Source organism: Phalaenopsis equestris, unplaced genomic scaffold (genome assembly GCF_001263595.1).
Source record: "Phalaenopsis equestris unplaced genomic scaffold, ASM126359v1 Scaffold212537, whole genome shotgun sequence".
NCBI lineage: Eukaryota > Viridiplantae > Streptophyta > Magnoliopsida > Asparagales > Orchidaceae > Phalaenopsis > Phalaenopsis equestris.
The window spans coordinates 59,883-74,081 of record NW_018231459.1 but is presented as its reverse complement, the minus strand read 5'-3'; the positions used below and the strand labels follow the sequence as shown (position 1 = coordinate 74,081).

Below are 14,199 nucleotides of genomic sequence, written 5' to 3'. Positions count from 1 at the left end.
CTACTGCATGTTGGTCTTGGATGTCCTACCACACATTGGTCAAATTGAGATATATATATATATATATATATGCTGTGTGTACATTATTTATGTATATATATCCATGTATTTATGCATATATAATGTATTTATAAGCCCTTCTCTTCCAATAATTTCCTCCATCGCATTAAGATAGACTATTCAGTTTATATCTGAGACAGTGCTATCTCTGCAAGTTCTATATATTGTTAGCATTCGCCTACTTTAAACATGTTAGCAATCACCTACTTTAAAGCCGATTGAACTTTTTTTTCTCCTACTTTTATTACATGATTTGGATGACGAATAGCTAAATTGATTTGACATCACATAGTTTTCTCTAAATCGACTAGGTCAAGGTAAATCAGAAGAGTATCTAAATTTAAAAATTTAAAAATTTAAAAAAAAAAATCACCTCAAAATTTGAGGACACGGTTACAGTAGATGGTTGACTGTTTCTAGAAACTTCTGGATCTGAAGAAATAACAGATCCCTTCAAAGCTTCCCTAAAAGCAAACAAAAGAACCTATGAGTGGAATGTAGAAAGGTAAAAATTGGGAATAGCATGCATTTGATGTCTTCTCCCATGCTACAGAAAATATCAATGTCCAATCAAACTCCATACCTCTCATTTATAATTTGCAGGATAGGATAAAATGGCCCAGCAAGCATCGCCAAAAATCGAATGTTGGAATCAGGAGTTTCTGTGAACGTAGTAAGCTCTGTCTGCATTAAAAGTATGCTCAAATACTAGGTCATAAATCACAATATTAAAAACTCGCCCATTATGCAACAACTATCGAAGAGCTATCACGCGTGTACCTCAAGTTGTGGAAGAAATACTAGCAGCCGGCCTGCTATATCTTGCAGCAACTATGAATACACAGAAAATTAGAAATAGCAGCATATCAAACATCATGAACTTGAACAAGAACACAAAAGCACAAGAGGATGAGATGGCGGTGTCATTAGAAGTACAGTTGCTGGCGAATGTGAGAACATGTGTATGAAAATTACCTGAAGATGCATATCATTAGCATCTTGTCTGTGTGATAAAATATGTGGTAGTACATAATTTATAACAGGTTGGAGCTCTGGCTCCAGTCCTTTGACAGATACGCCGATCAGCTGGCAGAAGATATTTAACAGCTCATATTGGTTAAACAGCAAGTTGAAAAGAGATGGACAATAAGAAATATTGCATGCATGAATAGATAAATTTCAGATATTCAATATAAAATTGCCTAATGAGATTATCACAACATTAATAACAGAAGAAACAGAAAATTCAGAATAAATAAACTCAAATAGCTCCACGAAATCAAATGATAATACATTACATGAGGGTTGCGTTGGAGCATTAAATGATGTAACTTGAAAATCAACAGCTGTGGTGAGAAAACATTGGAAGTGGGTTCTATGTAGAATAATAACCGCTATCTCAGATACTCAAGGTTGACATAAAGATGAGCTCCAGCACAAAGAGAAAAACAATATTTCATTCTTATAGCACCCTATGAAGGCAATCATTATCTGCCCTTGTGAAAAATATCTAAGAACCAATATTTTACAATGTTCTCTTTTTAGGCATCAAGCATCAATCAAAACAAACGTAGTCACTTAATGCTGCAACATCTTCAGAAAATTAAAATCACTGGATTTACAACAGACAAAGTGAATGCACAAAGTTGCATTCAATATTGAAGTCATGTTATCAAATTTAAGAAATGTTGTATACAGCTATCTAAAATACTCACACACGAATGCTTTGAACACGGTACATTAAAGGCCAACAATCAGGAATCCAAACAATGCACATGATTACAGAATTTAATGAGTGACCATCTTTATTTAGATTTTGAGAGCTCAATACCCATTGCACAGAAAACAAGTTCACTATATTATACTGAACAATGAAACAAAACTCTCGTCCAAAGACTAAACCTCTTGAAAGATTCATGAATATAGAAAAACTAAAAGAAAAATTGAGAAATAGTGCTAGATTCATTGTTGCTCTGCACTAACGGCTGCAATAGGCCATAAGATCAAGCAAACCGAAAAGTTACCTGAATAAAAAATACCGCTATAGGGTTCCCACGCAGACAAGATAAACGGACATAGCGGCATGGTGTGTAGTTTGTAGGATAACTCATATCACGCTTTGGAGCTTCGCATCGTGGACGAACCTTGACAAATGATTCAGGCTGCAGAAGAGAAAACTAGTTTCATTATTAATTAATAAAGATGAAACAATAAAGAAGAAGAATCTATCATAAATACAGTAAATGTTTAAGGGAAATAAATAATTGTAAGTTGAGATTTAAAAAGGAATTTGAACAAATGTTTGAAAAAAAAAAAGAAGGAAAAAGGGCTAGTACCAAGGGCCAATAAAGTTATGTTTAGTGCGATACTTCAAGGCTGCCACAGCTGCTGTTAAATTAATTGAACCCTGCAAACCAGTGCACCCAGCTCATACATGCTACTGAGCCCTAGTAAGATGTTATGATACAATTGAATCCACAAACACTACAGAAGCAAAATGAAAGGTGGATAGGAGTATGAAACACAAGAAGAGGTTGCAACAACACGGGACATCCAAGGGGTTAGTGAGCTGACAATTAGTTAAAGACACGGTTGCTCTATTTTTCTTGCTTTCAAAATCTTGTAACTATAGATATAGCCTCGGTGGTAATAAGAAAGCAAAGAAATTTTCCCCCAATTCCATTATTTTCTTGTTTTCCAGCACTGTTAGAAGTCTGAATCCACTCGAACAATTCCAGTTTGATACTTTCTTTATCAGTTTTATCAACAGGTGCTCTCGTTCTTGATTCAATGAAGAATGCAGATCTAGCAGATGTGCCCGAGTGATTCACTCATAATAAGATTCAGAAAACAGAAATTCAAAGTTTAGCTCACCAAACAGAGGAGCAATTCTTGGCGCTCAACAAAACTTTGCAACAATTCCCATCTTTATGGAAGTGATGGATAAAATAATGGAGGATCTATCGCAAAAATTGATCAAGGCTTTCTCATTTGCAGAAAAAAATAAATGATTATAATCAGGTAATTCCGATTGGCAAAATAAATTCATCTGAATGGACATCAATAGTTATTACCATCGATGAGAATGATAAAGATATAACTTCCTCATTTTATCGAATCTGATATAAATACATGGCTGCCCAAAGGTAATGAATATACTGATTTCTTAATACTACTAAAGATCAAATAACATACATCACTTTTAGGGAAATTTACCTATATACCACACAAGTCCTATTTATTTACATATCTAACACCTAAGTTTAATATTTACATCTATAACGCTTTCATTGTATAAACATACGGATGAAAATATGAATTTCACTTTTAAGAAGTTACTAATAGTGGTATTTTTTATATAATTAAAAAGATTTAAGTGCTAACTATGTAAATATGAAAATTTAGGTGTTAGATAAATATATTACAATCGTGTGGTATGCATGTAAATGCCCCTTTTTTTAAATATTTGGAAGATGCAGCAGCCAAATGTTAGCAATGGTTGAACGTGAAGGGATAAATTTTAAAAAAGTTTTCTTCAGTCAGTACAAGCGATTCGGGCATCAAAGTACGAGGATTTACATGGAAATCTGCCCAAACTGTCTCAAGCAGGATCTATCTTGAAATTGCGAGCCCCTTTTAAGGAATTAGCTTATGTTTTGCCAAAATTTTCAGAATTTAGCAAGCTTCTTTATATCCAGTTTAAAATCACAGCTATGCAGATAACTTTTGATTGCAAAACAACTCTTCTTACTAAATGTGATGGAGCTGGTAAGCATGCATGAAACAAATTTTCAAAATTTGAGGAAGAAAAAAATACATCCATGGCTGCACAACAAACCAAAAAAATCTGAATTTTGACTGGAAAATGTCAATGGAGGCTTAGCAATCAGATGCGGTGCAAGTAAAAGAGAGTTAAGATGCAAAATTTTCTGCTACGAATTCTTCTTTGCACTGTAACATACCTGCATACAAGCTAACCCCAGCGAAAATACAGTTGAAAAGAAAAAAAAGCTGATGTTTTAATTGTGCTGGAAAGTATGGTCCCAATCACAAATGTCAATGTGAGTTTGAGTGGCTTCTAGGAATAGGGAAGCTCATAGGGAAAGTAGAGGACAATGATGAGTCTGTAGAGTATGCGGGAGAAGATTCAACAATAAAAATTAGTTAAATGTCTTAGTGGGTTGGTTAATTTTTTTTCTCCATATTTATTGGGAATCATTGATCAACTCGTTCATGTATTGATTGATGATGGGCAGTCACACGATTTCATACAAGAACATGTGGCTCAGCAATCGGACCTTACTATTTTAGCTATACAGCCATTCCAAGTCATCATTGGAAATGGTGATTAATTGCTATGTGAAACAAGGTGCTCAAATTTTATTAGTGATGCTTTGGTCTTATTTTGCATGACTACACATCTAAAAATGAAACTTTCATGGCTAGATGAACAGATTAATCTTTTGGCAAACATAGCATCGCTGCAGCTAGTATCTTTTCATCAACTACAAGTTTTAATTAATAAAAAGTTTATGCAATGTTGCTATCAAATTCAAGCTACAAATGAGGTACAAGAAAGGCTTCAAGATCATAGCGATTAGCTATCAACAGTGACTACTCAACTTCCATGTTCCATATCTTCCGCTTTGATTCAAATAAAAAAAGTGCTTAATATACCACAAACGTTACCACCATATCAAACAATTGATCAAAATATTCATCAGATGATGGGAGCTAAACCTTCGTGTGAAGCCATATAGATATCCTCATTTTCAAAAGAGTCAATTGAAAAAAATGTTCAAGGAGAACTGCAAAAATGGAATTATCTGCCCAAGTCTTGTCATTCTCGTCAAAAAGAGTGACAATAGCAAGCATTGTTGTGTGGTTTACAAGGCCTTGAATGTTATAAGCATAAAGGATAAGTTTCCCTGCTAACAAATGATGAGCTCCTGGATTTATTACATGGTGCAATGTTTTTTACCAAAAATTAGATTTGCAGTTTGTTCATCATAATATGGGGATGCATTAGAAAGAAATGCATAGGATGGCTTTCCACTCTCATAACAGCCATTTCAACAGCAGCCCGGTGATGGTGGTCCGGAACTGCAGCGATGGTCCGGCATTGGAAGCCTCACGACAGCGATCTGAGCGGTGGCCCCATGTCAGTCGGCTGATAGTGGTCTTATGACAGTAGCAGCCCAACGATGGTACTTCGGTACGGTGACAGTAGTTTAACAATGGCAACGACATTAGCTACGACAGCAGTCGCTCGAAATTGGTTGGGTGTCGGTGACCATATGGCGGCAACAGCACAGTGACGGGGGTCTCGCACAACGTTGATGGGCTGGCGATGAAGGCTTGATGGTGACGGCAATTGCCAGACGATGACGACGGTGGTGACTGTGTCGGTGGTCCGGTGATAGTGGAGGCAACAGTACAGCGTCAGTGGCTTTGGCACAGAGGCATTGGCTCGGCGTCGATCTGATGACAGTGGTTAGGTGTCAGTGGCCCTCTATGATAGTCCGGTGGTAGTGAAGCTCGAGAAATTTCAAAATCTTGGAGCTCCCTTCAATCTTCTCATCTCAGTACAGTTCCCCTTATATGAAGAAAGTGGGGGTTTATTTATATATTTTAAGAGTGACGTCCTCTGTAAATACTACATGAATTCAGGTCAGTCCATCAGATCGCCTAGAGTAATTTTCTTGATTGAATGTAGTTTTATGAGTATTTGAATGCATCAATAATATCGAAATTAAGCAAGCATAGGCTCATTGAATTTTTCTAATCAAGACGCTAGATTTGATTACAAGCTTATCATATTTGGAGATTATTTGGTCCCCGAAAATATATTTCAAAACTTATCTTTATACTTTAGGTGCATTATCTAGGCTCACTTGAACTTATATCAGATCATTTTTTATATCATTTAGTTTGTCTCAGTTTGACACCTTATTTAATCATAAATTAGAGGCATTTTCAAATTTAATTTTTAAAGCTTCACGTCCAAATATGCATCGATATTCATGTGGATCAATATGATTTTTTAAGAACGTATCAACACTCATGAAAGATATCATCGATAAACCACCGCCCCCATGTAATATACTACTTGCGGCTTGGGTATTATTCCTAGAGCTCAATTGCAAAATTTGTCTCACATAACTAAGCATCCTGAAAGGAATTATACATTGATGTTTTGTTCTTGAAAGTTTCAAATTTAAGTGGTATGACTAATTATTCATTGTATGATATTGTAATTTCCTAGCACTTGATATAATCAGCCATTATTCCCCATATATGAAGGGTCAAAGGATGAGCTCAACACATCCTGATATAGTTGTGTCACATTATTCATAGGTCTTTTTGACACAAAATAATTTGCATAGCTTCTCTCTCTAGTTTTCTTTAGCTTTATTTTTTTAAAAGATCAAATTGTAAGTGTCAAAAAAAGACCTAGACTCACATACAAATACATTTGCCTTTAACATCCTAAAAAGTATTGTGAACATCAATGGTGCCTAAGAGAAGAAGCCAAGTCATGAAATACATCGATGATAAAGAGTTCCACACAAGTTGAACTAGAAGATAGCATAAAAGTCAAACAGTTCAATCAAATGGAAGATTATTTGAAAAAAATGTTTCAGCTTCTCAAACAATTTCTGTTAACTGCTCCTTATATCGAGTCCCCTTAAGAGTAGAGAACCACATATGGTATTACTCACTAGCTTTACCTAAGCGTTAGAGATCTTATTTCAATTACAATAGACAAAACTTATCTCATAGAAGAAAGAACAGCCAAAACATCATTCCCACTTGTTCCATTCCCTCTTGTTCCACGAAGCACTGATTTGACCTAACAATGCTTTTTAAGTTCAGCACTAAGAGGCTCAACCTTCCCATGTTCAAAATCCCAAAACTAACTTACAAAAGAAAGTCATCGAACAATATTGCTTAATTTGAGCTGGTGGCCTTTCTTATCAATATTAATGATGCACTTAAGTGTTGATTATTCTTTAATACTTTCAAAAGGATGTCACTAAGATAAACCTTGGGTCTCCTCCTGAAGAGTATTTCTTCATGCTCCAATTTCATTCAAACATTTATAAATTAATTTGCTACTGCCTAAAAACATTGAAAATTTCAAAAATTCTTTTGAGCATGGGACAATGGCAGCCAAGTCCCTCAGAAATTTCATAAATATATTCCCAACTTGAAATGCTGTAAGTCAAATACTTTAGCACCAACCATCACTCAAGTCACGTTAGCACAAGATCTTCAATGAGGTCCTCTTAGATATGCAAATAGCCGAGTTGCTTAAACACACCAATAATCACATCAATGATGAAAGAATATTATACAAGATCTACAACATCATAATCCGGCAACATGACTCCAGTTTCATAGTGAACTTGCAGTGAAATCCCTAAGATCAGTGAAGTGGACCACAAAATAGCTGGGATAAGTTGGCAAATAAAGTTGCATCATTGACAACAGCAACATCAGCTTCTCAAAATTGTGGCTCTGAGATCAAAATCAAGGAACTTATGATGCTTGAAAGTAACACAGGTCGCCTCAGCCTCACTAGAACTGGACTTCAACTCTATGCATTTAACTAGCAAAATCTTGGATGTAGGTCATATAAAGGTTACTTCCACAACCAACACCAATGTGAGTAAGACCCCATGCATGAGATCAATCAAAATAATATGTTTCATAAAGACCACATTCATGACATAAAAGCTTACCAACATCTCTGCAACTTGGATAAAGAGTTCATTCATCTGATAAACTAAGAGAATTTAACCTTACTAAACCAGGATGTCACAAGAAGGGGTCTATTATGAAAGAAAAGCAAAATGAGCTTGTCTCAGCATAGATGGTCCATAAAGTATCATATTAGCCATTCTCGAGAGAGCTGAATCAGAAGCATTAGAGCAATCAAGCCTCAAGTAACTTCAATAAAAAGAGGTGCATGTTGTCTCAACTTTAAGAACCCCTTCAATGGAGGACGTGTCAATTACTTTCACTGATAATTACCAACCAATGAATGAGAAACACTATAACAACATGATTGCAGTCACAAAAACGATCACCAATTTTTAAATTAGCAACATTCTCCATAGCATAGAACCCCTGTGAATATCCCTAAAAGTGTCTTTGACTAGATACGACTTGTCCTTTGTAGGAGCTCTTCTACACACCAGATGATACCAGAAACCACCTAACAGCTAGTATTTGATTGTGGAAGCTTCAACATTAGTAAAAGATTGAGTAAACCAATCCACAGAATAATTAATTGGTTCAAAGAAAAAAAAACTTCTGTTGCTAGCATTTATTCTTTTCAAGGTGGTTCAGCCCTAATAAACTCACAGCAACTACGCCTATCCCAGATGTTTCCTGTGTCTTCCAACCCCTCCTCGAAATCACAAAATCTTTGAATGGGAAACACGCCAGTTGTCGAATGGCCTAGCCCAACTTCTAGGTTTATTTCCAGACCATCAATATCTTTGATAAACTCTAACATAATTTACCAACCTTCCATGAAACGCCTTTTACTTTTTATTTCCAGACCACTAATGTCCCTTACATTGGCTAGGAAATAGCCAAAAATTAAAAAGGATGATTTTGGCCACTGTCTACTGCAGAGGACTACCGTATGTGCCTAAATCTTCCTGTGGAGAGCAGTATTAATATCTTTGCCAAACTCTAAAATAACTTTCCAACCTTCCACAAAACGCCTTTTTATTTTTATTTCCAGACCATTAATTTCCCTTACATTGGCTAGGAAATAGGGAAAATAAAAAAGGATGATGTTGGCCACTGTCTACTGTGAAGGACTACTGTATGTGCCTAAACAGCCACCAAGAGAACCCCGTTTGCCACCCTAATGCTATCAGAAATCTCCCAACCAATGGAATTAGCAGTAACCATTTAATAGTCAACCCGAAGAAGGTTACCAAAGCCCTGGAATTGATTGCAGGAAGTCCAGGTCAAACCCAGCTTTTCTCCACCTAATCAGGTGTCCTTCTCACCCTTTCACTCGGGAAAAACCTGAAATCTAATTCAACAACCCAAAAACAAAAAAACAAAAAAAAAAAAAAAAAAAAAAAAAAAAAAAAAACCAAATTTCTTCAAAAGAGGATGAGCGTATAAAAAGAACCCCCAATGAGCATGAAGCACGGCCATATACAATACATACCCAGACAACCTACAATGTCATATCTAGTCATTCACTCCTTAATACTTTCAAGGTAATAATTTCAACTTACCATGTCAACATTGATTCCATGCAGAAGGGGGAATCGTAATTATCCACAAAAATTTTATGTTGTCTAAACATTGTTGCTTGAAGTAGGAAATACGCAATAGATGTTTGCAACTCAACATTCAAGGAAGCATTGTAATCGAGTCTTCCAATGGGATCAAGGCAGTCACCGTGTCCAAAAATGACTCAACTCAAACTCTCGAAATCAGAGCATCCTTAAATCAAAATATACAAGGAAATCATTAATAATCATTGATCAAATACTACAGTTTTAGCTCGATCGATTGCAACCAAAAAAAGAAAACAGAGGATCAAGACATTAATGTTGTATCATAGATTTTAAAAAGTCGCCAGGAGAAATAAAGTATTTGTCAGGCTATATCAACTTTCAAAGAACCAATCATTGTGAGGTGCAATTGCAATCTAATTTCATCTAAGAAGCACTCAGATTGGATGGATTTCTAACGTAATAAAGCTCCAAAAGTTTAACGGGAAGTAGAGAATGTGTTTGGATTCCACAAACACGATCTTGACTTCTCCAAAGGCAGTTATCCTCCACCATGCATGCATGAACTAGTTAATTTGACAATAACTTCTTAAGACCTTTCAGGGACACTATCAGATAAAAAAGCTTCCAATAAATTGCAAGAAAATGACTTTCATCATTGACGACGGGTAATACTCCTACAATGCCATGATATTTTTGGAAAACAAAAATACTTAAGCTGCTTACCAACGAATAATAGATTGTATTTTTAAAGCTCATAGTCGCTAAATATGTATGCTTATAGAAACAGGCTGCTCACTAAAAAAAAACCCCCACATCTGATTTGCATGTGACATTTTCAACTTTGAAATATTTCTATAATATATATATATACCCATTACAGGATATAATAGAAGGGAAAGAAATAAAAATAGGATATAGTAGAAAAGGAAAAATCAATAACAGATCCAAGAAAATAACTCAAAATAAACAAGAATTAATAATGGCTAAAAATAGTTATTAATAAATATTATAACACTCCACCTCAAGTTGAAGCATAGATGTCAGTCATATTCAACTTAGATTTGAAATCGTCATGTACAACTTAGATGCCAGTCATGCCAGTCATGTTCATTGTGAGAGTATTTGTCAGTTGGTCATTAGATGGCACAAATGAAACACAAATTTTCCCAAACTCAAGCTTTTTCTTAAAGTGTGTCAGCCAATCTCAGTGTGCTTGGTGGACCGGGTTGTGAGCAATGCTAATAGTTGTCTTGTTATCAAAGAACAATTGTATGGGAGCAGAGACTACCATACGTAGTTCGTGGAGAGTGATGCGTAACTAGAAAGCTTCACAAAATACAAGGGACATGAACAGAAATTCGGCTTCCGCATTGCATTGAGCAACTACAGCCTGCTTTTTTATTTTCCGCGCGACTAAGTTTTCCCACACAAATGAGCAGTACACCAAGATAGATCGCTAATCATGGACGGACCCGACCTAATCTGCATCTAGATAAACTGCAATAGAACGAGAGGTATGGCGGGAAAAAACAAGCCTAACCTTGGTGTCCATTTAAATAACGGAGAATCTGGTAGATTGCTTGCAGATGATGCTCATAAGGATCATGCATGAATTGACTAATTATGTCAACTGCGTGATAAATATTGAGGTGTGTATGGGCAAGGTAGATGAGTTTCTACAAAAGACGTTGGTAGCGAATCCTGTTTACTAGAACTGCATTGAGAACATCAAGAAGTCTTTCATTTGGATCCATCGGAATAGCCACTGGTTTGTATAGGAGAAGATTGTTATCTGGCAACAAGTCAAACACATTTCCGTTGCGACTGGTAAACACCGAGCAACATCCATGCCTAAGAAATACTAAAGAGAACTTAAGTCCTTCATTTTAAAGGAAGCAGCAAGAATGTCATTCAGAGACTGCAATGCTAGTAGATCATTACATGTGAGAACAATATCATCAACATAAACGATAAGGACAGTTATCTAGTCGTTGGAGGAATGTCAGAAGAAAAGAGCGTGATCCGATTGAGCCTGAATGAATCCACATAGACGATAAGAATAGTCACCTGATCGTTGGAGGAAGGTCAGAAGAAAAGATTATGATCCGATTGAGCCTGAGTGAATCTATTGCTTACCACCACCTTTTGTGAACTTCCCGAAAGATGCCCGGGTTGATTGCTTCAATCCATAGAAGAATTTTGGCAACCAAAATACTTGTCCCTGAAAGGCAATGGAGTCCAATCCATGAGGAAGAACCAGGTATACCTCTTCTGTCATATCATCATTCCAGAACACATTCTTAACATCAAGCTGGAATCAAGGCTAATCCAGATTCACTGCAAGGAATAAAAGGACCCGAATGGTGTTTGATTTAACAACTGGAGCAAATGTCTCCTTATAATCAACCCGGTAGGTCTGTGAATACACTTTAACGACCAACTATGTCTTGTTGCATTCAAATGACCCATCAGATTTAAACTTAATGTTAAAAATCCATCAGCATCCTTCTGCTTTCTTGCCCCGAGAAAGATCAACAATGTCCCAAGTATGGTTCCGCTTAAGGGCATTCATCTCCTCCATGACAGCAGCTTTCCATGTTGGGTCTACTAAGGCAACCTCAATAGTAGATGGAAGGTGATGTTTGGTCAAGGCCGTAGCAGATACTCTGTAGGTTGAAAATCTGCGAAAAGGAACGGTTTGCCACATAATAGAGAGAGCATGTCGCATACCTTACTAGAAGAACTGACTTCCGCATTTAGAGTAGTGTTGTGGATGTCCTCCGGAGGAGATTCAGGATCCAGCAAGGGGTTAGCGAGCTCCGAGGTACGTGCATCAGAACGAGTGCGTCGAGTGTAGACACAGAGTTGGGAGGATGTGCTGGTGGAACCAAAGTAGATGTCATGTGGGGAGCATACACAGGAGTAAGGAATAGTGCCCAAGAATCCTAGCTCCCCTCACTTAAGGTCGAGTTAGGAAAGTATGAGACATATTCAAAGAAAGAGACATCAACACTCAATTAAACATTATTTATGGCAGGGGTCAAGGCACTGATACCCTTTTTGAGTGGCAGAGTATTCTAGGAAATCACATTTTATGGACCTGGGATTAAGTTTACTCCGAGTTGGAGCTGTGTTTCTAACAAAGGTTGTGCACTCAAATATTTTTATATCCAAAGTAGAAAAGACTTGATGTTAGGAAAGCAAGACCTCAAGACAGCTAAATGTAACGTCCAAATTTCAAGATACCAGATAAAGTTTAATTAAATTTTATTAAATTTTACATCTCCCAGAATTTGATCGAAATAATTTCATTAAATTTTACGCATGAAATCGATCAATTCAATATAAAGCACTATGCATAAATTATGAATAAATTGAGAGATAAAAATTATGAAGATTTAAGTTTAATTAATCTAATTAAATCCTTAAATACATTCTTAATTACTAAATTACAGTAGACCACCGCCTCACACCTATTATTCGTAGTTTTCGGTCCAGAAGGTTCTAGGGCCATCGATTTCCTCTCGATTCATTCCCCTCTCCCTTAGCTGATTCTCCCTGTAACATCTCTGGAGGGATCCTAGCTTCGTTCGGCCCCCTATATCAAGGTCGAAACCCTTGCTACAGTGCAAGGGGTGAACAGTCGCGAGTTAGCCCACTTTTGTGCTAGGGTCACTTTGGATAGGTCATTCTTTTGGGAAGCTCACACTTGTGAACCTGATTTTTTTAGCGTAGTTGAGGAAGATGTCAACCATACTGTTTCTTTTGTGTAGACATTTTAGCTTTTTTTGTACTTTTGATTTTACTTGATGCAATAGCACACCCAGTGGTTTTGGCAAAATTAGATGTACTAAATAAAGATGTACATGAATTGAATAACGTCCCAGAGGTTTCATAATTTTCTAATATATTTCCAGAAAAGTAGAAAGACTAACGCCAAAAACGAGAAGTAAAGTTTAGTATTGATGTGCAACCGGGAACATCCGCAATATTCAAATCTCCTACAAGATGACTCCAAAGGAAATGCAATAATTGAAATATCAATTGCAGGAATTGATAGATGAGGTTTTTATTAGACTAAGTAACTCATATTGGAGTACTCCAGTTATGTTCATCAAGAAGAATGATGGATTCATGCGGTTGTGTATCGATTATAGAGAGGTGAACAAGATGATAATCAAAAACAAATATCATTTAACTAGGATTGATGATTTATTTGATCCGTTAGAAGTTGCAACAGTATTTTCCTGAATTTATATGAGATTGGGATATCATCAGGTCAGAATTAAGAAGGAAAATATAACTAAGACAGTATTTTTTGGATTAGGTATGATCATTATGAATTCTTATTTATACCTTTTGGTTTAACTAACGCTCATGTAATTTTCATGGATCTGAAGAATCGAATCTTCAAATATATATGGATAAGTTTGTTATTATTTTCATTAGTGATATTCAGATTTATTCATGAACACATAAAGATCATGATAAGCACTTGAGAACTGTATTGAAGTTGTTAAACAAAATCAGTTATAGGCAAAATTTTCAAAATACGAATTTTGAATGCGAAGCATTGGAATTTTGAGACATATTATCCGTGGTCAGGAAATTTCAGTGATCCTCAGAAGGTAAAAACAATTGTGGAATCGCCCACTCCAAATAATGTTACAGAAGTATGCAGTTTCTTTGGTTTAGCAAGATATTACAGAAGATTCATCAAAGGATTTCACAAATAGTTATGTTGTTATCCAAGGTGATGAAAAAAGATGACCCGTTTGAGTGAACTGCAAAATGTGAGCATAGTTTTCAAGAATTGTAGAAAGATTTGACCACTACACCAGTGTTGGCTCTTCCATCAGGCACC

The 14,199-nt window shown here is 36.2% G+C and overlaps 1 protein-coding gene across 5 annotated transcripts in view; it reads right to left on the bottom strand.

The window, feature by feature from the left end:
• The window catches only part of LOC110036913, a 116,523-nt gene that overhangs the window by 77,981 nt on the left and 24,343 nt on the right, over positions 1–14,199 (bottom strand). For 4 of the 5 annotated variants that reach the window (XM_020741466.1, XM_020741469.1, XM_020741467.1 and 1 more), the window contains 5 exons: positions 2,085–2,222; positions 1,036–1,146; positions 841–891; positions 644–744; positions 434–524 (listed from right to left, as the gene is read on the bottom strand). In XM_020741466.1, the coding sequence (XP_020597125.1) occupies positions 434–524; positions 644–744; positions 841–891; positions 1,036–1,146; positions 2,085–2,222 (492 nt within the window). Of the gene's footprint in view, positions 1–433; positions 525–643; positions 745–840; positions 892–1,035; positions 1,147–2,084; positions 2,223–2,396; positions 2,468–14,199 lie in introns of all 5 variants that reach the window. The other variant, XM_020741470.1, reaches the window with a different exon arrangement.